The sequence below is a fragment of the Pseudorca crassidens genome, chromosome 1 (genome assembly GCF_039906515.1).
Source record: "Pseudorca crassidens isolate mPseCra1 chromosome 1, mPseCra1.hap1, whole genome shotgun sequence".
Lineage (NCBI taxonomy): Eukaryota > Metazoa > Chordata > Mammalia > Artiodactyla > Delphinidae > Pseudorca > Pseudorca crassidens.
Window position 1 is genome coordinate 93,399,369 of NC_090296.1, and position 22,814 is coordinate 93,422,182.

The 22,814-nt window shown below is 36.8% G+C and overlaps 1 protein-coding gene across 7 annotated transcripts in view; it reads right to left on the reverse strand.

Moving 5' to 3' along the window:
- Positions 1-22,814, reverse strand: part of ATP8B4 (ATPase phospholipid transporting 8B4 (putative)) — a 256,643-nt gene that overhangs the window by 228,128 nt on the left and 5,701 nt on the right. For all 7 annotated transcript variants that reach the window (XM_067746383.1, XM_067746444.1, XM_067746423.1 and 4 more), the window contains one exon: positions 16,588-16,656. In XM_067746383.1, the coding sequence (XP_067602484.1) occupies positions 16,588-16,615 (28 nt within the window). In that variant the 5' untranslated portion in view covers positions 16,616-16,656. The remainder of the gene's footprint in view (positions 1-16,587; positions 16,657-22,814) is intronic.

The following is a 22,814-nucleotide window of genomic DNA, read 5'->3' on the forward strand; positions in this document are numbered from 1 at the left end:
TGAAAAATATGTGTCCTGAATCAGGGTTTCCTATTGAAACCCGGTGGTGACCTGCAGCTGCTGGGATTTATTGACATTTAATCAGCAAACTAAAGAGAGAATCGAGGCAAAAAAAAAAAAATCTTTCCACAAGTTTTAAAAAAATTCTTGTCCTCAGAAAAGAGCTTGGAAACAGAATTAGGGGAGTCAAACAAATACTAAAGGGCCTTGGGTTTGTTTTCCTCTGGGCTGAGCCAATTTGCTCATCAGGTCCAGATATCTGGAAAATTTGATTTATTGGAAGCTTTGTTCCTCTCATGGCTTACGACAGCTTCACAAAGAAAAATAAAAATATTTTACCAATTCATTCTTCTTCAAGCATACGTGAATTATATGATACACATTACAAGTAAAATGGACAAAAATTTTCTTATGAGCCCTCACCATGTGGTTTTCTGTAAGTATAGATTCACAACTGGAGATTTAAGACTTACTGTAATATAGTGAAGATAATAACAGCTAACATTTATTGAGCACTGGTTAAAAGCTAGATACTGTATGAAGCGTTTCACATGCATTAACCCTCAAAACAATCCTATTAGGTACGCACTATTATTAGCCCCACTTTACAAGTGAGAAAAATAAAAGGCCTAGCACGATTATGCAATAGAGTCAGATTTCAAACGCTGAACTTCTGACCTTGTAAAAGGAGCTTGGAAGAGATTCTAGGTATAAGGAGATGGTGGGTGGTACCATGCAGAGATGATTGGGAAACTGTAAATTAATGCATGCCTGTGTCCAGAGGTCAAGGAGAGGGAGAAGAGGCCTCTCTAGACAAAAGTGATACTCCAGGATGTACTGCAAGTCACAGACTCCTTCCCAATTAACCTTGGTGCCCTGGGACCTCTTACATTTCATTCCCTCCAGCCTTCTCTCTGCTTCACAGTAAAGGCCCCCTCGGAGAAACTGACTGCCCTCTCCTTGGAGACTTTCAGCAGTCGTTGCTGAGAAGACTCTCCCAAACCCCTGTCCAAAACTTACTGCTTTCTTAGCAGCCTTTCTCTTATGGATCCGGTGCTAGACCGCTGGGTTTTTAAATCTACATTCTTTTACAATTTGATTATCTACAGCAAAAATTGCATTGTTATGGACTACGCCAGGATAAGAATGTTTTCTGTACAGATGAAAAACAGCTATATTTTTCTATAGCCTGCCTATGCAAAAAAAAAAAAAAAAAAACTTCAGGATCTACCCCAAGGATCCCAAGAGCCTAGAAAAAGCTGAAGGATGTTTAATTTCCCTTTGTGAGACACATTCCAGCCATCCAAGGGAAATCAAGCCACCTGTCACAAAGTGAGAGGAAAGAACCCCAGGTGGGGAAGACAGAGACACTTGAGAAGGAAATCTGAAGAGGGTTCTTATCTGCTTCATACCTTATCAGCTTACACAGGAAGCTGTGTTTCTCAAATCTTGTGTTTGTCATTTTGAGATGCACAGGGCTATAAATATGAGTTTCATTAGTACATACTGGTTTCAGGTCTCAATCCCTGAAACCGTGTGGCAAATAAAATCTGCTGGAGCCAAGACAAAGTGACTTATTGCAGAAATATTTAATGAACTCCTTTGAGCAAGGCTCTATTCTAGACAGTGAAGGAAAAACAAACAAGACATCAATAGTCTTCAAAGGGTACACGTGCCTACAATACCTGCACAGCAAGGAAGCAGAAGAGGGGCCTAGGGAGACACAGAAAGCAGAGAAAAGGAAATTCAAGTCCAGGTGGGTGGTCAAAATGCATCCCCACCTGTCCTAGGCAGCTCTGAAGGGAAGTTAGGCAGCTGTATACAAACTGTGGAGTGTGGTAGGTTGTTTTTCCCAAGCACCTTATCTAAGCTGAGCCATAGTCATTTACTGAAAAGAGAAGACATTTGGTAGAGGTGGTCTGCCACCTGAGATGGGGTGAAATATGGGCTTTGCAAGAGGATATCTACAGTTCCTCCTCAGATGTGCCTTCTAGTCGAATATTGGACCAAGTGTGAAAAGACAGAAAGAAAAAAATAGGGGCCTCGATTTATTTACCTATTCGTGAAGCATTCAGATAATACACGTTTTAAATAGAGATAAAATAGAGCCAGAACTTTGGGCAGAAAAGAAATCTGCCTACTTCTCTGCCCCTCCTCTGCACACACTCTGGTCCAAGCCACCTCACCTCTCCTCCCAGCTGTCATAATAACCCCTCCTCAGGTCTCCTCACTTCTACCCCTGCCCCTATCATCTATTTTCAACAGAGTGACCCTTTTAGAATTGCATGAGTTTCCGATTGCTGCTCTAGCAAATCACCACAAATGTAGTTGCTTAAAACAACACAAACATATCATCTTATTGTTCTGGAAGTAGGAAGTCCAAAAATGGATCTCACAAGGCTAAAATCAAGGTGTTTCTTCAAGACTGAGTCCCTTCTGGAGGCTCTAGAAGAGAATCTGTTCCTTGCCTTTTCTAGCTTCTAGAGGCTGCCACATTCCTTGGGTCATGGAGGCATCACTCTGACTTCTGCTTCCACCATTATATTGCCTTCTCTGATTTTGACTCTGCTGCCTCACTCTTATAAGAACCCTTGTGATTACAATGGGCCCACCCTTATAATCTTTCCATTGTAAGATCCTTAACTTCATCACATCTGCAAAGTGTCTTTTACCATATAAGGTCACATAGCCACAGGTTCTGAGGTTTAGGACATGGACATCTTTGCAGGAGGGGACATTAATCTGCCTACCACAAAAATCATCTCTTTTCTCTGCACAAAATGTCCAGTGTTGCTCTATCTCAAGAGAGAAGCCAGCTCTTACAAAGGCTTCAGGGCCCTGCTTGATCATCACACACCCACCCTGTTACCCCTCTGACCTCAAATCGCTGCCAGAAGCAGACCCTCCATGAAGCTTAAGCTTCAGCTCACCTCACTTGCACCTTCCATCCCAAGGCCCTGGGAATAGCACTAGAAATTTGTTTGCATTGCTTTTACTCTGTTTTGCTTTTTGATTTGCAATATTAAAATATTTTAGCCACAAGAACTAAGACCATTGTCTCCTCCACTCTATTTCCTCCTGTCACATTTTGCCTCGTGTGAGATGATGCTGGAATCCACATGAGGGGCTCTCAAGTGGGAAATACATTGAGTTTGTGTTTAGTGGAGTGTATTTATGTGATTCATTGTCACTTCTGTATAGATTTAACTCACTGGTGGTCACCCCAGAGTAGGAATGGTTCTCCTATCTCCATGGGGAATCACCCAGCATTGCAAGATGAAGGTGCAGGGCCCAAGGTCATACGGCAGCATGACTGTGTCTGATAGCACCTAGCACCAGAAGAATGTGGATCATGGAGGAGACAGAGGTTTGCAATACAGAGCCAGAAGTTAGCCTACACAGGATTCTTCCAATCATCACACATGGAAAATTGTATGGGGAAGATTTAACTTTCATCAACTACTAGTCAAAACAGAATTTATCTCATGTTAGCAGTATTAGGAGAATGAAGTGCTGAGTATCCTCAATACTATATGTAATAAGCATATCATATATTTTTTTTACATGGGGACTGCAAAATATAAAATTTATTAGGATTCCTGTGCTTATAGAGCACAAACCAATTTGTACTAGTACTAAATATAGTAAGTACATCTGTCACAGCTCAGATATGAAGGAAACTTGATGGAAGTTTTCCCAAGGTTGACAATTCTAAATCTTTACATGACATTACGAAGTCATGAAGCTGAAAAACTATTCTAATCTATCATAAGCTAACATAATTTTTAAACTAATTTACATTAGTTCAAGATGGCAGCGTAGAGGGTCGTGCGCTCACTCCCTCTTGTGAGAGCACCGGAATGACAACTAAATGCTGAACTATCATTGACAGGAAGACGCTGGAACTCGCCAAAAAAGATGCCCCACATCCAAAGACAAAGGATAAGCTGCAATGAGACAGTAGGAGGGGTGCAATCACAATAAAATCAAATCCCATAACTGCTGGGTGAGTGACTCACAAACTGGAGAACACTTATACCACAGAAGTCCACCCACTGGAGTGAAGGTTCTGAGCCCCACGTCAGGCTTCCCAACCTGGAGGTCTGGCAATGGGAGGAGGAATCCCCAGAGAATCAGACGTTGAAAGCCAGCGGGATTTGTTTGCAGAACTTTGACAGGACTGGGGGAAACAGAGACTCCATTCTTGGAGGGCACACACAAAGTAGTGTGCCCACCAGGACCCAGGGGAAGGAGCAGTGACCCCGTAGGAGACAGAATCAAATGTACCTGCTAGTGTTGGAGGGTCTCCTGCAGAGGCGGAAGGCAGCTGTGGCTCACCACAAGGACAAAGACAGTGGCAGCAGAAGTTCTGGGAAGTACTCATTGGTAGGAGCCCTCCCAGTGTCCACCATTAGCCCCACCAAAGAGCCTGTATGCTCCAGTGCTGGGTCACCTCAGGCCAAACAACCAACAGGGAGGGAACTCAGCCCCACCTATCAGCAGACAAGCAAATTAAAGTTTTACTGAGTTCTGCCCACCAGAGTAACATCCAGCTCTACCCACAACGAGTCCCTCCCATCAGGAAGTTTGCACAAGTCTTTTTGACAGCCTCATCCATGCGAAGCCAGACAGCAGAAGCAAGAAGAACTACAATCCTAAAGCCCACAGAAGGAAAACCACAATAACAGAAAGATAGACAAAATGAAAAGGCAGAGGACTATGTTCCAGATGAAGCAACAAGATAAAACCCCAGAAAAACAACTAAATGAAGTGGAGACAGGCAACCTTCCAGAAAAAGAATTCAGAATAATGATAGTGAAGATGATCCAGGACATCAGAAAAAGAATGGAGGCAATGATTGAGAAGATGCAAGAAATGTTTAACAAAGACCTAGAAGAATTAAAGAACAACAAAAAAAAGAGATGAACAATACAATGACTGAAATGAAAAATACACTAGAAGGAATCAATAGCAGAATAACTGAGGCAGAAGAATGGATAAGTGACCTGGAAGACAGAATGGTGGAAATCACTGCATGGAACAGAAGAAAAAAGGGTGAAAAGAAATGAAGACAGCCTAAGAGACATCTGGGACAACATTAAACACACCAATAATCACATTATAGGGGTCCCAGAAGAAGAAGAGAGAGAGAAAGGACCTGAGAAAATCTTTGAAGAGATTATAGTTGAAAACTTCCCTAACATGGGAAAGGCAATAGCCCCCCAAGTCCAGGATGCACAGAGAGTCCCAGGCAGAATAAGTCCAAGGAGAAACACACCAGAACATATATTAATCAAACTGACAAAAAAGTAAAGAAAAATAATTAAAAGCAACAAGGGAAAAACAACAAACAACATACAAGGGAACTCCCATAAGGTTAACAGCTGATTTCTAAGCAGAAAATCTGCAAGCCATAAGGGAGTGGCATGATATATTTAAAGTGATGAAAGGGAAGAACCTACAACCAAGAATACCCTACCCAGCAAGGATTTCATTCAGATTTGATGGAGAAATCAAAAGCTTTACAAACAAGCAAAAGCTAAGAAAATTTAACACCACCATACCAGCGCTACAACAATTGCTAAAGGAACTTCTGTAAGTGGGAAACACAAGAGAAGAAAAGGACCTACAAAAACAAACCCAAAACAATTAAGAAAATGGTAATAGGAACATACCTATCGATAATTACCTTAAATGTGAATGGATTAAATGCTCCAACCGAAAGACACAGACTGGCTGAATGGATACAAAAACAAGACCCATATATATGCTGTCTACAACAGACTCACTTCAGGCCTAGGGACACATACAGCCTGAAAGTGAGGGGATGGAAGAAGGTATTCCATGCAAATGGAGATCACGAGAATGAGAGAGTAGTAATACTCATATCAGACAAAATACACTTTAAAATAAAGACTGTTACAAGAGACAAGGAAGGACACTACATAAGGATGAAGGGAACAATCCAAGAAGAAGATATAACAATTGTAAATATACATGCACCCAACATAGGAGCACCTCAATACATAAGGCAACTGCTAATAGCTATAAAAGAGGCAATCTACAGTAAAACAATAATACTGGGGGATTTTAACACCTCACTTATACCAATGGACAGATCATCCAGACAGAAAATTAATAAGGAAACACAAGCTTTAAATGACACAACAGACCAGGTAGGTTTAATTGATATTTATAGGACATTCCATCAGAAAACAGCAGATTACACTTTCTTTTCAAGTGCACACAGAACATTGTCCAGGATAGATCACATCTTAGGTCACAAATCAAACCTCAGTAAATTTAAGAAAATTCAAATTGTATCAAGCATCTTTTCTGACCACAACACTATGAGATTAGAAATCAATTACAGAAAAAAAACTAAAATAATAGAAACACATGGAGGCTAAACAATACACTACAAAGTAACCAAGAGATCACTGAAGAAATCAAAGTGGAAACCAAAAAATATCTAGAGACAAATGACAATCAAAACATGATTTGCTATGGGATGCAGCAAAAGCACTTCTAAGAGCGAAGTTTATCGCAACACAATCCTACCTCAAGAAACAAGAAAAATCTCAAATAAACAATCTAACCTTACACATAAAGTAATTAGAGAAAGAAGAACAAACAAAACCAAAAGTTAGTAGAAGGAAAGAAATCATAAAGATCAGAGCAGGAATGAATGAAATAGAAACAAAGAAAACAATACCAAAAATCAATAAAACTAAAAGCTGGTTCTTTAAGAAGATAAACAAACTTGAAAAACCTTTAGCCAGACTCATCAAGAAAAAGAGGGAGACGACGCAAACCAATACAATTAGAAATGAAAGAGAAGAAGTTACAATGGACACCACAGAAATAAAAAGCATCATAAGAGACTACTACAAGCAACTATATACCAATAAAATGAACAACGTGAAGAAATGCACAAATTCTTAGAAAGGTATAACCTTCCAAGACTGAACGAGGAATAAATTGAAAATACGAACAGACTAATCACAAGTAATGAAATTGTAACTGTGATTAAAAATCTTCCAACAAACAAAAGTCCAGGACCAGATGGTTTCACAGGTGAATTCTATCAGACGTTTAGAGAAGAGCTAACACCCATCCTTCTCAAACTCTTCCAAAAAATTGCAGAGGGAGGAACACTCCCAAACTCATTCTACAAGGCCACCATCACCCTGATACCAAAACCAGACAAAAATACTAGAAAAAAGAAAATTATAGACCAATATCACTGATAAATATAGATGCAAAAATCCTCAGCAAAATACTATCAAACAGAATCCAGCAACACATTAAGAGGATCATACACCATGATCAAGTGGGATTTATCCCAGGGATGCAAGGATTCTTCAACATACGCAAATCAATCAATGTGATACAACATAGTAAAATACTGAAGAATAAAAACCATATGATCATCTCAATAAATGGAAAATAAGCTTTTGACAAAATTCAACACCCATTTATAATAAAAACTCTCCAGAAACTGGGCATAGAGGGACCCTACCTCAACATAATAAAGACCATATACAACAAACTCACAGAAAACATTCTCAATGGTGAAAAACTGAAAGAATTTCCTCTAAAATCAGGAACAAGACAAGGATGTCCACTCTCACCACTATTATTCAACATAGTTTTGAAAGTCCTAGCCACAGGAATCAGACAGGAAAAATAAATAAAAGGAATACAAATTGGAAAAGAAGAAATAAAACTGTCACTGTTTGCAGATGACATGATACTATACAGAGAATCCTAAAGATGCTACCAGAAAACTAATAGAGCTAATCAATGAATTTGGTAAAGTTTCAGGATACACAATTAATGCACAGAAATCTCTTGCATTCCTATACACTAACAATGAAAGATCAGAAAGAGCAGTTAAGTAAACAATCCCATTCACCACAGCAACAAAAAGAATAAAATACCTAGGAATAAACCTACAAAAGTAGGTAAAATACCTGTACTCAGAAAACTATAAGACACTAATGAAAGAAATCAAAGATGACACAAACAGGTGGAGAGATGTACCGTGTTCTTGGATTGGAAGAATCAACATTGTGAAAATGACTATACTACCCAAAGCAATCTACCGATTCAATGCAATCCCCATCAAATTACCAATGGCATTTTTCATAGAACTAGAACAAAAAATCTTAAAATTTGTATGGAGTCACAAAAGATCCCAAATAGTCAAAGAAATCTTGAGAAGAAAAAAAACAAAAAATGGAGCTGGAGGAATCAGACTCCCTCGCTTCAGACTATACTACAAAGCTACAGTAATCAAGACAATTGGTACTGGCACAAAAACAGAAATATAGGTTAATGGAAAAGGATAGAAAGCCCAGTGATAAACCCACCTACTGTCAACTAATCTATGACAAAGCAGGAAAGGATATACAGTGGAGAAAAGACAGTGTCTTCAATAATTGGTGCTGGGAAAACTGGACAGCTACATATAAAATAATGAAGTTAGAACACTCCCTAACACCATACACAAAAATAAACTCAAAATGGATTAAACACCTAAATGTAAGGCCAGACACTATAAAACTCTTAGAGGAAAGCATAGGAAGAACACTCTTTGAAATAAATCACAGCAAGATCTTTTTTGACCCACCTCCTAGAGAAATGGAAATAAAAACAAAAATAAACAAATGGGACCTAATGAAACTTAAAAGCTTTGCACAGCAAAGGAAACCATAAACAAGATGAAAAGACAACCCTTAGAATGGGAGAAAATATTTGCAAACAAAGCAACTGACAAAGGATTAATCTCCAAAATATATAAATACCTCATGCAGCTCAATATCAAAAAAACAAAAAACCCAATCCAAAAATGGGCAGAAGACCTAAATGTACATTTCTCCAAAGAAGACATACAGATGGCCAAGAGGCATAGAAAAGCTGCTCAACATCACTAATTATTAGAGAAATGCAAATCAAAACTACAATGAGGTATCACCTCACACTGGTTAGAATGGGCATCATCAGAAAATCTACAAACAATACATGCTGGAGAGGGTGTGGAGAAAAGGGAACCCTCTTGCACTGTTGGTAGGAATGTAAATTGATACAGCCACTATGGAGAACAGTATGGAGGTTCCTTAAAAAACTGTAAATAGAATTACCATATGACCCAGCAATCCCACTGCCAGGCATATACCCAGAGAAAACCATAATTCAAAAAGACACATGCACCCCAATGCTCATTGCAGCACTATTTACAATATTCAAGTCATGAAGCAACCTAAATGTCCATCAACAGACGTATGAATAAAGAAGATGTGGCATATATATACAATGGAATATTACTCAGCCATAAAAGGAAATGAAATTGAGTTATTTGTAGTGAAGTGAATGGACCTAGTGTCTGCCGTACAGAATGAAGTAAGTCAGAAAGAGAAAAACACATACCGTATGCTAATATATATATATGGAATCTAAAAAAAAAAAAAGTTTCTGAAGAACCTACGGGCAGGATAGGAATAAAGACGCAGATGTAGAGAACGGACTTGAGGAAACGCAGAGGGGGAAGGGTAAGCTGGAACGAAGTGAGAGAGCGGCATGGACATATATACACTACCAAATGTAAATAGATAGCTAGTGGGAAGCAGCCGCACAGCACAGGGAGATCAGCTTAGTGCTTTGTGACCACCTAGAGGGGTGGCATAGGGAGGGTGGGAGGGAGATGCAAGAGGGAGGGGATATGGGGATATATGTATATGTATAGCTGATTGACTTTTTTATAAATCAGAAACTAACACACCATTGTAACTCAATTATACTCCAATAAAGATGTTAAAAAGAAAAATGAAGATGTGGTACATATATACAATGGAATATTACTCAATCATAAAAAGGAACGAAACTGGGTCATTTGTAGAGACATGGATGGACCTGCAGACTGTCATACAGAGTAAAGTAGGTCAGAAAGAGAAAAACAAATATTGTATATTAACAGATGTACGTGGAATCTAGAAAAATGGTGCCGACAAACCGGTTTGCAAGGCAGAAATAGAGACACAGATGTAGAGAATAAATGTATGGACACCAATGGGGGAAAAGCAGAGGTGGGTGTGGGGGGCATGAATTGGGAGATTGAGATTGATATATATACACTAATATGTATAAAATAGATAACTAATGAGAACCTGCTGTGTATTACATACTACTCCACTTCGCTGTACAGTAGAAAATAGCACAACATTGTAAAACAACTATACCTCAATTTAAAAAGAAAAACTAATTTAAATAATGTGCTAGAGGAAAAATTGAATTATCTTTCTAGTGTCTCTATAGAAAATTATATAACAAAATAATGGTCATGAAAGAGGCAATCAAAAAATATGGGGCCAAAAATACAGGAAGAAAGGTATTATAAAAGTGTATCAGGCAGTGAATTAATGAAGATATTATGTTATTTTTTTGGGTTTTGTGAAATGTATGGTATGTTTCAGATTTTCAAATTTGTGATATATAGGGATTTATTTTCTCATGCTAAATGAACATGTCCTTTCATACCTAATTTTGTATTAGTTTAAAGCCTCAAAAAACTGGATCCAGCCATGATAACCACCCTCCCCCTTGCTCATTCAACTCCAGTCACAGTGGCCTCTATGTTGTTCCTTGGACATGCCAGGCCCACTCCCACCTCGAAGCGTTTGCACTTGCTGCTCCCTCCACCTACAATGCTTATCCTCCAGATAACTACATAGCTCCCCTCTCACTTCTTTCAAATCTTTGCTCAACAATGTCTTTCTCAATTCAGCCTTCCCTGATTATCCTTTTTAAAACTGCAGCACTTCCAATGTACAAGATGACTTACTTATTCATTTATATTGCTGACTATTTTCCCTCCCCCCACAAGAATGTAAGCTCCATACAGATTGAAGGTTCTTTTATTTTTTTAAATCTGTTTTGTCCACAGTTGTTTTTTTCTGTTTGGAACAGTATCTGGCACATAACAAGTGTTCAGTAAGTATTTGTGAAATGGCTGGCTGGCTGACTGGATGAATGGATAAATGAATAAATGAATGAATGAACTACCAATCAAAGTTTAGATTATCAAGAGACAACCAGCACTGCCACAGTGAGACAAGATCATTCCAGCCAAAATCACTGAAATGTGATGTCTTAATTGGTTTATTCACCGCATGAAGGTAGATTTACAATTCATAGTAGGATTTTAATTCCTAAATTATTAAAAGTATTTTCTTTATAGAAAATACCATGGTTGGGATTATCTCATAAACTTTCAGATTTCATTCCACCATCAAAAGAAAATCCAGATTTCAAAATTAAGCCAAGAAATAAAAAATTTTATTTTCCTTTAAATTAGGAAGTTCTGTTCGAATGAATAGTGAAAGCAACATTAGTTGAGAAGTAGGTCCACCAGAGAACTATAACTCAAGTAGCATTTAATAAAACTACTTAAAATAATAATGACAGCCACCATTCATTAAGTGCTTGCTATATGCCAGATACTGGCTCAAATACTAAATTAAAGGTGAGTTCTAAGGTGTGGGTATGTGGAAGGAATATAAAAGCATTTTTTAATAATAAATGATTATAATTCTTGGGATGAAATTTTTCAATTAAGAAATTTTTTTATAAAATCAAAGTATGACAATTAATATTATACATTTGGGAATCCTAAATAATAAAGAAATGGAGAATTCGAGCTATGTATTTGGAAATATGTTCTAAGCACAATAAATATGTATGACATAGACTGTTATTCTGAGTTTTATTATTTTGTTATTCACTGTAATGAGGTAGTTCAAGATAGATTTATATTTGTGTATGTGTCATAGCTAAAGTTTAAACTCATTCTAGCAGATATTACTCAGCCATAAAAAAGAACAAAATATAATGCCATCTGCAGCAACATGGATCGATCCAACAATTGTCATACTGAGTGAAGTAAGTCAGACACAGAAAGACAAATATCATATGATATCCCTTATATGTGGAATCTAAATAAAAAGTGTACAAATGAACTTATTTACAAAACCAAAGTAGAGTCGTGCATGTAGAAAAAAACTTATGGTTATGAGGGGATAAGGGGTGGGGGGGGAGGGATAAACTGGGAGATTGGGATTGACATATACTCACTACTATATATAAATTAGATAACTAATAAGAACCTGCTGTATAACACAGGGAACTCTACTCAATACTCTGTAATAACCTATATGGGAAAAGAATCTAAAAAAAAAAGAAAGAGTGGACATATGTATATGTATAACTGATTCACTTTGTTGTACACCTGAAACTAACACAACATTGTAAATCAACTATACTCCAATAAAATTGTTTTTAAGTTAGAAGAAAAAAAAGAATATAATAATAATGGTTATATAATAATGAATCCAACCTGGCTTATATTTGTCTTTATACCCACACAATTGTAAAACATTATTTTTAATATTTTTTGGAGGAAGGGGCCCATGAAGGCCCCATGAAAGACATATGTGACCTTGGTCTGATTCTTCCCATCCCATACCCCATGAGCATGCTAAGGGCTTCACTGTGGAGTAATGCAAGTTGCTCCACAACCCTCACATTTTGGAATCAAGAACAGCTTTAGCTAGCTTAAAGAAAGCCTCAAATTATCTGCTTTTTTTGCTTCCCATATTACCAAAGTACCTAAAATCTGAATTAGGTATTTTACACAGGAACAATGCTCTTCCTGATTGTTTTGTATAAAAGCACATATATGCTTTAAAGTAATTGTCTCTGGACCTCCCATTTGAGCTTATACAGAAAGGGTGAATTACAAATAACAAATAGAAAATAGATTGTAAGCATGTTTTAAATATTTGAGTCAATTAGAATTTTTCACGTCTTGCAGAATGTGGGATTTACGTGAATATAGAGATAATAAATAATAAAGCATATATCTAGGAGAAAATTTTTGTTTTCCCACAACACTCATGGTTGGCTTGTTAAATTCTGACATACATCATCAATGTCCCAAGCTTCCTGATAATGTTGTAGAAGTTTATATAAATGTTAAGTGCACCTTTCTTAAATGTTCCAGATATTAAATAACTCATTGAGGTAAAATATCACTTCTGCATGATTTTCCCCCTGACAACCCCAGGCTGATTAGAAGTTCTTTAGTCTGTGCTTCTCTGGAAAATATACTGGTAGCAACATTTAGTAAACTGTTATTAAGTTATCATTGTTACTGTAAACTTATTTGTGTGAGGATACATGTGTTTTATTGAATCATAAAAAGCTACGTGAAGTCAAGAAAAGTTGGCACTACCTAGCATATCACAGGCACTCAAAAATATTTGCTGACTAACTGAATAAGTAAATGAATATTTTAGATTGAAAAAGGTCTCCAGTCTATAACCAGATCTATAGGAAGTGATATAACCTAAAGATGCCTCATTCCCAATCACGATGATATAAATGATGGTGACACCAATGTCAGTCCCTCAAGTCATTTGGCCATTCTAACAAGTCCAAGAGGAAGGAACTGACCTCAGCTTTCTCTGCCAGTCAGCACCACAGTGGATACAGACCCAGCTATGTAGCCAAAACATTTAGCCTCATTACACAGCTATTTACAAATGAGCTATTTACAGCTCATTACAAATACCTATGACTGACTGTAAAACGAAATTCTATATGAGGAAGATCAGCAAGTTGCATTTCCCATCAAAACAGTTTCAAGTAACTAATTTATTAATGGTCCATTTAAAAAAACAAGTATTGGGCTTCCCTGGTGGCGCTATGGTTAAGAATCTCCCTGCCAATGCAGGGGACATGGGTTCAAGCCCTGGTCCAGGAAAATCCCACATGCCATGGAGCAACTAAGCCCATGCGCCACAGCTACTGAGCCTGCATGCCACAGCTACTGAAGCCCATGTGCCTAGGGCCCATGCTAGCAACAAGAGAAGCCACAATGGAAGCCTGCACACCGCAAAAAGAGTAGCCCCCGCTCACTGCAACTAGAGAAAGCCAGTGCACAGCAATGAAGACCCAATGCAGCCAATAATAAATAAATAAAATTTATAAATATTTATATATAATCTATATAGTATTTGTGTCCAAAATATTCAATTCAAATAGATTTAGGTGCTGGACTGGACTTTTCCAAAATTCAATATAATGAAAAACTATTCTAAATCTAAAAGAAAATAAAGGGATTAAAAGCCAAACACAATGTGTGAACATTGGTTAAATATTGTACCAAAAATAAAAACAAGCTCTGAGACATGAGACATGGAGACAATTGAGAAAACTGAAAAATGGAATGTATGTTACTTATTCATCAATGTTACATTTCTTAGGTGTAGTGATGATGTTGTAGTTAAGTAGGAGAATGTCCTTGTTCTTAGGAGATCTGTACTGAAATATTTGGGGTGGAATAGGGAGGGTGGGAGGGAGATGCAAGAGGAAGGGGATATGGGAATATATGTATACATATAGCTGATTCACTTTGTTATACAGCAGAAACTAACACAACATTGTAAAGCAATTATACTCCAATAAAGATGTTTAAAAAAATATTTGGGGGTAAGAGTCATGATGTCTACAACTTACTTTCAAATATCCTAATGACAACAAAAAGTGTATGTGTATGCATGTGTGTGGGTGTGTGCTGGTGGCAGTGAGGGGAAGGAGAGGAGGTAAATGTGGCAAAATGGTAATAATTGTAGAATTTACGTGAAAGGTATTCGGGTGTTTTACTTTTTTTGTAAAATCCAATATTTTCAAAATTAAAAGTTAGAGGAAAATGTAAAAAAGAATAATGTTATAGAGAAAGGTTTAAAGACAGAAAAGGTATCTATGATTACAATATTATGTTTTAAGAGCAGGTTCAAAGTAATGCACACCATAGTTCTGTTTGGGAATATATGGATGAATATACATTAATGTATTAATAGAGGTCACTGAATTGGAGCCCTCTAAATTGTGCAGCTTGGCAGTCTGGAGTGTTTATCTCTGTATTGTCCAATTACAGTCACTTCTATTTTCTTATTTTTATTTATAAAAAATTGCTTATTTTATCCATATACATTCACATATATGTACAAATTATTTTAAAAGAGTGAGAATGAACTTATCAAAACCTTGCAACAATATATTCTGTTGGAAACTTGTCCCTGTCAAAACTGGTTAATCTATTGTTTACACTATTAAGATTATACCAGTGACTGGATATAAATAAATCATTTTATTTGAAAAAGAAAAACATGATGACAATAATTCTAGACTCTTAAATTGGCACTGGGAATATGAAAGTATTGCCCCAGAGGGCATAACTAATGACCTATGGGTGCGAACTACATTGAGACAGATTTCAGCTCATTATGAGACTGAACGTTGCAATGAATGTGTCCAACAAGGGAACAGACTGAACCATGAAATAATTGCCTATCAAAATAGCTTAACCACCTGTCAGAGATGATTAGAAGGAGGGATAGGGTATTAGATATACTCTAATCCTGCCTTTGGTCTCTAACAAGTTCATAGTCAAAAATAAAGAAAATAGGGACTTCCCTGATGGTCCAGTGGTAAAGAATTTGCCTTCCAATGCAGGTGATGCGGGTTCGATCCCTGGTCGAGGAACTAAGATCCCACATGCTGTGAGGCAACTAAGCCCACTTGCCACAACTACTGAGCTTGCACGCCTCAACTAGAGAGCCCACATGTTGCCAGCTACAGAGCCCCTGCACCCTGGAGCCTGCATGCCATAACTAGAGAAGAGAAAACCCGCACGCCACAACTAGAGAGAAGCCTGCACACCTCAACGAAGAGCCCACACACTACAACAAAAGATCCCGCATGCCTCAATGAAGATCCCATGTGCCACAACTAAGACCCAATGCAGCCATAAAAAAAATAATTAATTAAAGTTTTAAAAATAATAAAGAAAATAGCAGTAATAAACTGAATACATTTCCATTGAAGGAAAAACTACACAATGTTGCTGACTAACAAGACATAAGACAAGATTAATACTCTCTGGTCAGGATGCTGTATTTTTAAAAATTGGAATACTATTAACACTGTTCAGCTAGACCAATTACTCAACCAAAAACAAAGTGTGTTACTTGCCATCATGAATCCAAATTATTTCTAAACATATGAACTTAGTCTTAAGTGTTGGTGTATTCATACAATGGAATACTGTTTTAAAAGAAAAAATGAAGAGGAACAAACTACTGATATATACAACCATATGGATATATGTCAAAAAAACCTTACGCTGAGTGAAAGAAGCAAGACACAAGAATACATGCTGTATGATTTCATTTATATCGATTTCAAAAACAGGCAAAACCAATCTGTTAGAAATCAGAAGGTGGTTGTGTAGAACACAGGGAGGATGAATAAAAAGGGGCACAAGGGAAATTTCTCAGGTAATAGAAACGTTCTAACTCTTGCTTTTTGGTGGTAATTACACGTTTACATACAGCCTTTAAAGTTCATCAAATGGAACACTTAAGATCTGTGTGGTTTTTGTTTATAAATTACACCTCTGTGAAATTAAAATAAATATTAAAAAATCATATTTGCTTTGTGTCACCTAAAGAACTCAATACTTACCAAGTGATTTCTTTTTACTGCAGAACATTATTGCACCTGATTTTTTTTCACCAGGCCTCAACAGCTGGCCTACATAAGAAAACAAGAAATGTACACAACATTAGTATTTGAGAAATGCTCATTAACCATAAATTGCCATCATTCAGCTTTCTTCCTAGTCAAATCTAGATGACTAGGAAGTCATTAACACAGTAAGGAATAATAGACTCCATTTATGAGACTTAAATCTAACAAGATAATAATAATTCTATAACTCACAGACATAGAAAACAAACTTATGGTTACTAAAGGAGAAAGGGGAAATGGATAAATTAGGAGTTTGGGATTAAAATATACACACTACTATATATAAAATATATAACCAACAAGGACCTGCTGTATAGTACAGGAACTATATTCAATATCTTGTAATAACCTCTAATGGAAAAGAATCTAAAAAAGAATATATATATATATATCTGAATCACTTTGCTGTACACCTGAAAGTAACACACCATTTTAAATCAATTATATTTCAATTTAAAAAATTTTTAAGGAAACAAATAATTCTATACAAAAATTATCTATTTGTATTATGGCGGCTATATGGAACAATGTAAGGTAAGCACAAGTGTAATATTCAATTTGGCATTAAAATGGAGCCAAATTTTCTAACATATCCAAAACCCTGTGAATCAGAATATCTCAGAGGTGACACTCCATTACCTGCCTTTTATTCAAGTACCAAAAGTAATTCCTTCCCAAAACAGTCACCCAAGTCCAAGAAGTGCAGAGTCCCATATAGAATTAATTGAACAAGGAACACGCCAAGACACATAGTAATCAAACTGACAAAAACTAAAGACAAAGAGAAAATATCCAAAGCAACAAAGGAAAAGCAACAAATAACGTACAAGGGAATCCCCATGAGACTATGAGCTGATTTTTCAGCAGAAACTCTACAGGCCAGAAGGGAGTGGAATGATACATTTAAAGTGATGAAAGGGAAAAACTGACAACCAAGAATACTCTACCCAGCATGTCTCTCATTCAGAATTGATGGAGAAATCAAAAGCTTTACAGACAAACAAAAGCTAGAAGAATTCAGCACCACCAAATGCTAAAGGAACTCTTTCAATAGAAGAGGCAACAGCTAGAAACAGGAAAATTACAAAATGGTAAAGCTCACCAGTACAGGTGAACATACAGTAAGGGTAGGAAATCATCTATACACAAATATGGTATCAAAACAGTAATTGTGAGAGAAGGAGAGCAAAAATGCAGGATATTTGAGATGCATTTGAAATTAAGAGACCAGCAACTTAAAACAATCATGTATACATATAGACTGCTATATCAGAACCACATGGTAACCACAAATGAAAAATCTAAAATAGATATACACATAAAAAAGAAAAAGAATCCAAACACAACAATATAATCATCAAATCACAAGAGAGGGGAACAAAAGAGAAAAGGAATAAAAGACCTACAAAAACAAATCCAAAATATTTTTTTAAATGGCAATAAGAACATACATATCAATAATTAACTTAACTGTAAATGGATTAAATGCTCAAACCAAAAGAAATAGACTGGCTGAATGAATACAAAAATAAGACCCATATATATGTTGTCTATAAAAGACCCACTTCAGATCTAGAGACACAAACAGACTGAAAGTGAGGGGATGGAAAAAGGTATTCCATGCAAATGGAAATCAAAAGAAAGCTGGAGCAGCAATACTCATATCAGACAAAATAGAGTTTAAAATAAAGACTGTTACAATAGACAAATGACACTACATAATGATCAAGGGCTCAACTGAAGAAGATATAACAATTATAAATATATATGCACTCAACAGAGGAACACCTCAATACATAAGGCAAATGTTAACAGACATAAAGGAGAAATCGACCACAATACAATAATAGAGGGGAACTTTAGCACTCCACTTATATCAATGGACAGATCATCGAGACAGGAAATCAATAAGGAAACTCAGGCCTTAAATGACACATTAGAACACATGGACTTAATTGATATTTATAGAGTGCTCCATCCAAAAGCAGAAGAATACACCTTCTTTTCAAGTGTACATGGAACATTATCCAGAACAGATCACATGCTGGGCCACAAAGGAAGCCTTTAAGAAAACTGAAATCATATCAAGCATCTTTTCCGACCACTACACTATGAGATTAGAAATCAATTACAAGAAAAAAATGCAAAAACACAAACACGTAGAGGCTAAACAATATGCTATGAAACAACTGATGGATCACTGAAGAAATCAAAGAGGAAATAAAAAGAATACCTAGAGACAAATGAAAATGAAAACACAACAATCCAAAACCTATGGGATGTGGCAAAAGCAGTTCTTAGATGGAAGTTTATAGTGATACAAGCTTACTTCAGGAAACAAGAAAAATCTCAAACAAACAACTTTACCTTACACCTAAAGCGACTAGAGAAAGAAGAACACATAAAACCCAAAGTTAGCAGAAGGAAAGAAATCACAAAGATCAGAGCAGAAATAAATGAAATAGAGACAAAGAAAAAAATAGCAAAGACCAATAAACTAAGAGTTGAAAAGATAAACAAAATTGATAACACTTTAGCCAGAGTCATTGAGAAAAAAAGGGAGAGGGCCCAAATCAATAAAATCAGAAATGAAAAGGAGAAATTACAACTGACACCACAGAAATTCAAAGGATCATAAGAGACTACTACAAGCAACTATACACCAATGAAAAGGACAACCTAGAAGAAATGGGCAAATTCTTAGAATGGTACAATCTCCCAAGACTGAACCAGTAAGAAATAGAAAATATGACTAGACCAATTGTATGTATTGAAATTGAATCTGTGATGAAAAACTCCCAACAAACAAAAGTCATGCAATAGATGGCTTCACAGGTGAATTCTATCAAACATTTAGAGAAGAGCTAACACCTAACGTTCTGAAACTATTTCAAAAAACTGCAGAGGAAGGAACACTCCCAAATTCATTCTATGTGGCCACCATCATCCTGATACCAAATCCAGACAAAGCTACCATCAAAAAGAGAAAATTACAGGTCAATATCACTGATGAACATAGACATAAAAATCCTTAACAAATACCAGCAAACCAAACCCAGTAATACATTAAAAGGATCATACACCATGATCAAGAGGGATTTATCCCAAGGATGCAAGGACTTTTTAATATCTGCAAATCAATCAGTGTGAGGTACCACATTAACAAATTGAAGAATAAAAACCATATGATCATCTCAATAGATGCAGAAAAAGCTTTTGACAAAATTCAACACCTATTTCTGATAAAAACCCTCCAGAATGTGGGCACAGAGGGAACCTACCTCAATATAATAAAGACCATATACCACAAACCTACAGCTAACATCATACTCAATGGTGAAAAAATGAAAGCATTTCCTCTAAGATCAAGAAAAAGACAAGGATGTCCACTCTCATCACTTTTATTCAACATAGTTTTGAAAGTCCTAGCCACAGCAATCAGAGAAGAAAAATAAATAAAGGGAATACAAATTGGAAAAGTAGTAAAACTGTCACTGTTTGCAGATGACATGAAACTATACATTGAAAATCCTAAAGATGCTACCAGAAAACTACTAGAGCTCATCAATGAATTCAGTAAAGTTGCAGGAAAAGAAATTCATACACAGAAATCTGGTGCAATCCTATACACTAATAATGAAAGATCAGAAAGAAAAATTAAGAAAATCCCATTTACCATCGCATCAAAAAGTATAAAATACTTAGGAATAAACCTACCTAACAAGGCAAAAGACCTGTACTCCAAAAACTATAAGATGCTGATGAAAGAAATCAAAGGAGACATAAACAGCTAGAAAGATATACCATGTTATTGAATTGGAAGAATCAATACTGTCAAAATGACCATACTACGCAAGGCAGTTTACAAACTCAATTCAATCCTTATCAAATTATCAAAGGCATTTTTCACAGAACTAGAAGCAAAAATTTTTAAATTTGTATGGAAACATGAAAGACCCCAAATAGTGAAACCAATCTTGAGAAAGAAAAACAGTTGGAGGAATCAGGCTCCCTGCCTTAAGACTATAGTACAAAGCTACAGTAATCAAGACAATATGGTACTGGCTCAAAAACAGAGATATAGATCACTGAAACAGGATAAAAAGCCCAGAAATAAACTGACTCACCTATGGTCAATTAATCTATGACAAAGGAGGCAAGAATACAATGGAGAAAAGACAGTCTTCAATAAGTGGTGCTGGGAAAACTGAACAGCTACATGTAAAAGAATGAAATTAGAGCATTCTCTAACATCATACACAAAACTAAACACAAAATTGATTAAAGATGTAAATGTAAGGGCCAGATCCTATAAAACTCTTAGAGGAAAATATAGGCAGAACACTCTGACATAAATTGCATCAATATCTATATATATATATATTCTTTTTCAGATTCTTTTCCCTTATAGATTATTACATACTATTGAGTATAGTTCCCTGTACTATACAGTAGGTCCTTGTTGGCTATCTATTTTACACATAGTAGTGTGTATATGTTAATGCCAGCCTCCTAATATAATCCTTCTCCCACCCTCTCTCCTATTTGTCAGCCATAAGTTTGTTTTCTGTGTCTGTGAGTCTCTTTCTCTTTGGAAATAAGATCATTTGTGTCTTTTTTTTCTTTTAGATGCCACATAGAATTGATGTCATATGATATTTGTATTTCACTGTCTGGCTTACTTTACTTAGTAAGATAATAGGGAAGGGAAACATAAGCAAAAAATGGAATTACATCAAACTAAAAAGCTTTTGCACAGTGAAAGAAACTATCAACAAAACAAAAAGCCTACCTACTGCACTGGAGAAGATATTTGTAAATGATATATCTGATAAGGGGTTAATATCCAAAATATACAAAGAACTCATACACCTCAACATCAAAAAAAAAAAAAAACCCCATTAAAAAGTGGTCAGAAGACCCGACGAGACATTTTTCCAAAGAAGACATACAGATGGCAAACAGACACATGAAAAGATGCTCAACATCACGAATCAGCAGGGTAATGCAAATCAAAACTACAGTGAGGGACTTCCCTTGTGGATCAGTGGTTAAGAATCCGCCTGCTAATGCAGGGCACATGGGTTCGAGCCCTGTTCTGGGAAGATACCACATGCCACGGAACAACTAAGCCCATGTGCTATTAACTACTGAGCCTGCGCTCTAGACCCTGCAAGCCACAACTGCTGAGCCCACGTGCTGTAGCTACTGAAGCCCATGCTCTGCAACAAGAGAAGCCACCACAATGAGGAGCCTGCACACTGCAACGAAGAGTAACCCCCCCTCAGCGCAACTAGAGAAAGCTTGTGCGCAGCAACGAAGACCCAATGTAGCCAAAAATAAATAAATAAAAATAAATATATTTTTTAAAAAAGACATTAAGCACCCTTATGTTCATCACAGCATTATTTACAATACCCAAGATATGGAAGCAACCTAAGTACCCATTGATAGATGAATGGATAACGCAGATGTAATGTATATATGCAATGGAATACTATTCAGCCATAAAAAAGAATGAAATCTTGCCAGTTTCAACAATATGGAAGGACCTAGAGGGTATTATGCTAAGTGAAATAAGACAAATACTGTATGATTTCACTTACTGGGCAACACAAATGAACAAATATAATGAAACAGAAACAGACTCATAGGTACAGAGAACAAACAGGTAGTTGTGGGGGAGGGGGGCAGGGGGAGGGAGGATGAGTGAAATAGGGAGATTAAGAGGTATAAACTTCCAGTGACAAAATGAGTCATGAGGGTGAAATGTACTGTGTGGGGACTATAGTCAATAGTAATATAATATCTCTGCATGGTGATAGATGGTAACTAGACTTATCATGGTAATCATTTTGTAATGTACAGAAATATGCAATCACTGTGCTGTGCACCAGGAACCAACACAGTGTTGTAGGTCAATTATACTTCAAAAAACAAACAACTGGGGCTTCCCTGGTGGCGCAGTGGTTGGGAGTCCGCCTGCCGATGCAGCGGACACGGGTTCATGCCCCGGTCCGGGAGGATCCCACATGCCGCGGGGCGGCTGGGCCCGTGAGCCATGGCCGCTGAGCCTGCGCGTCCGGAGCCTGTGCTCCGCAGCAGGAGAGGCTGCAACAGTGAGAGGCCCGCGAACCACAAAAAAAAAAAAAAAAAAAAAA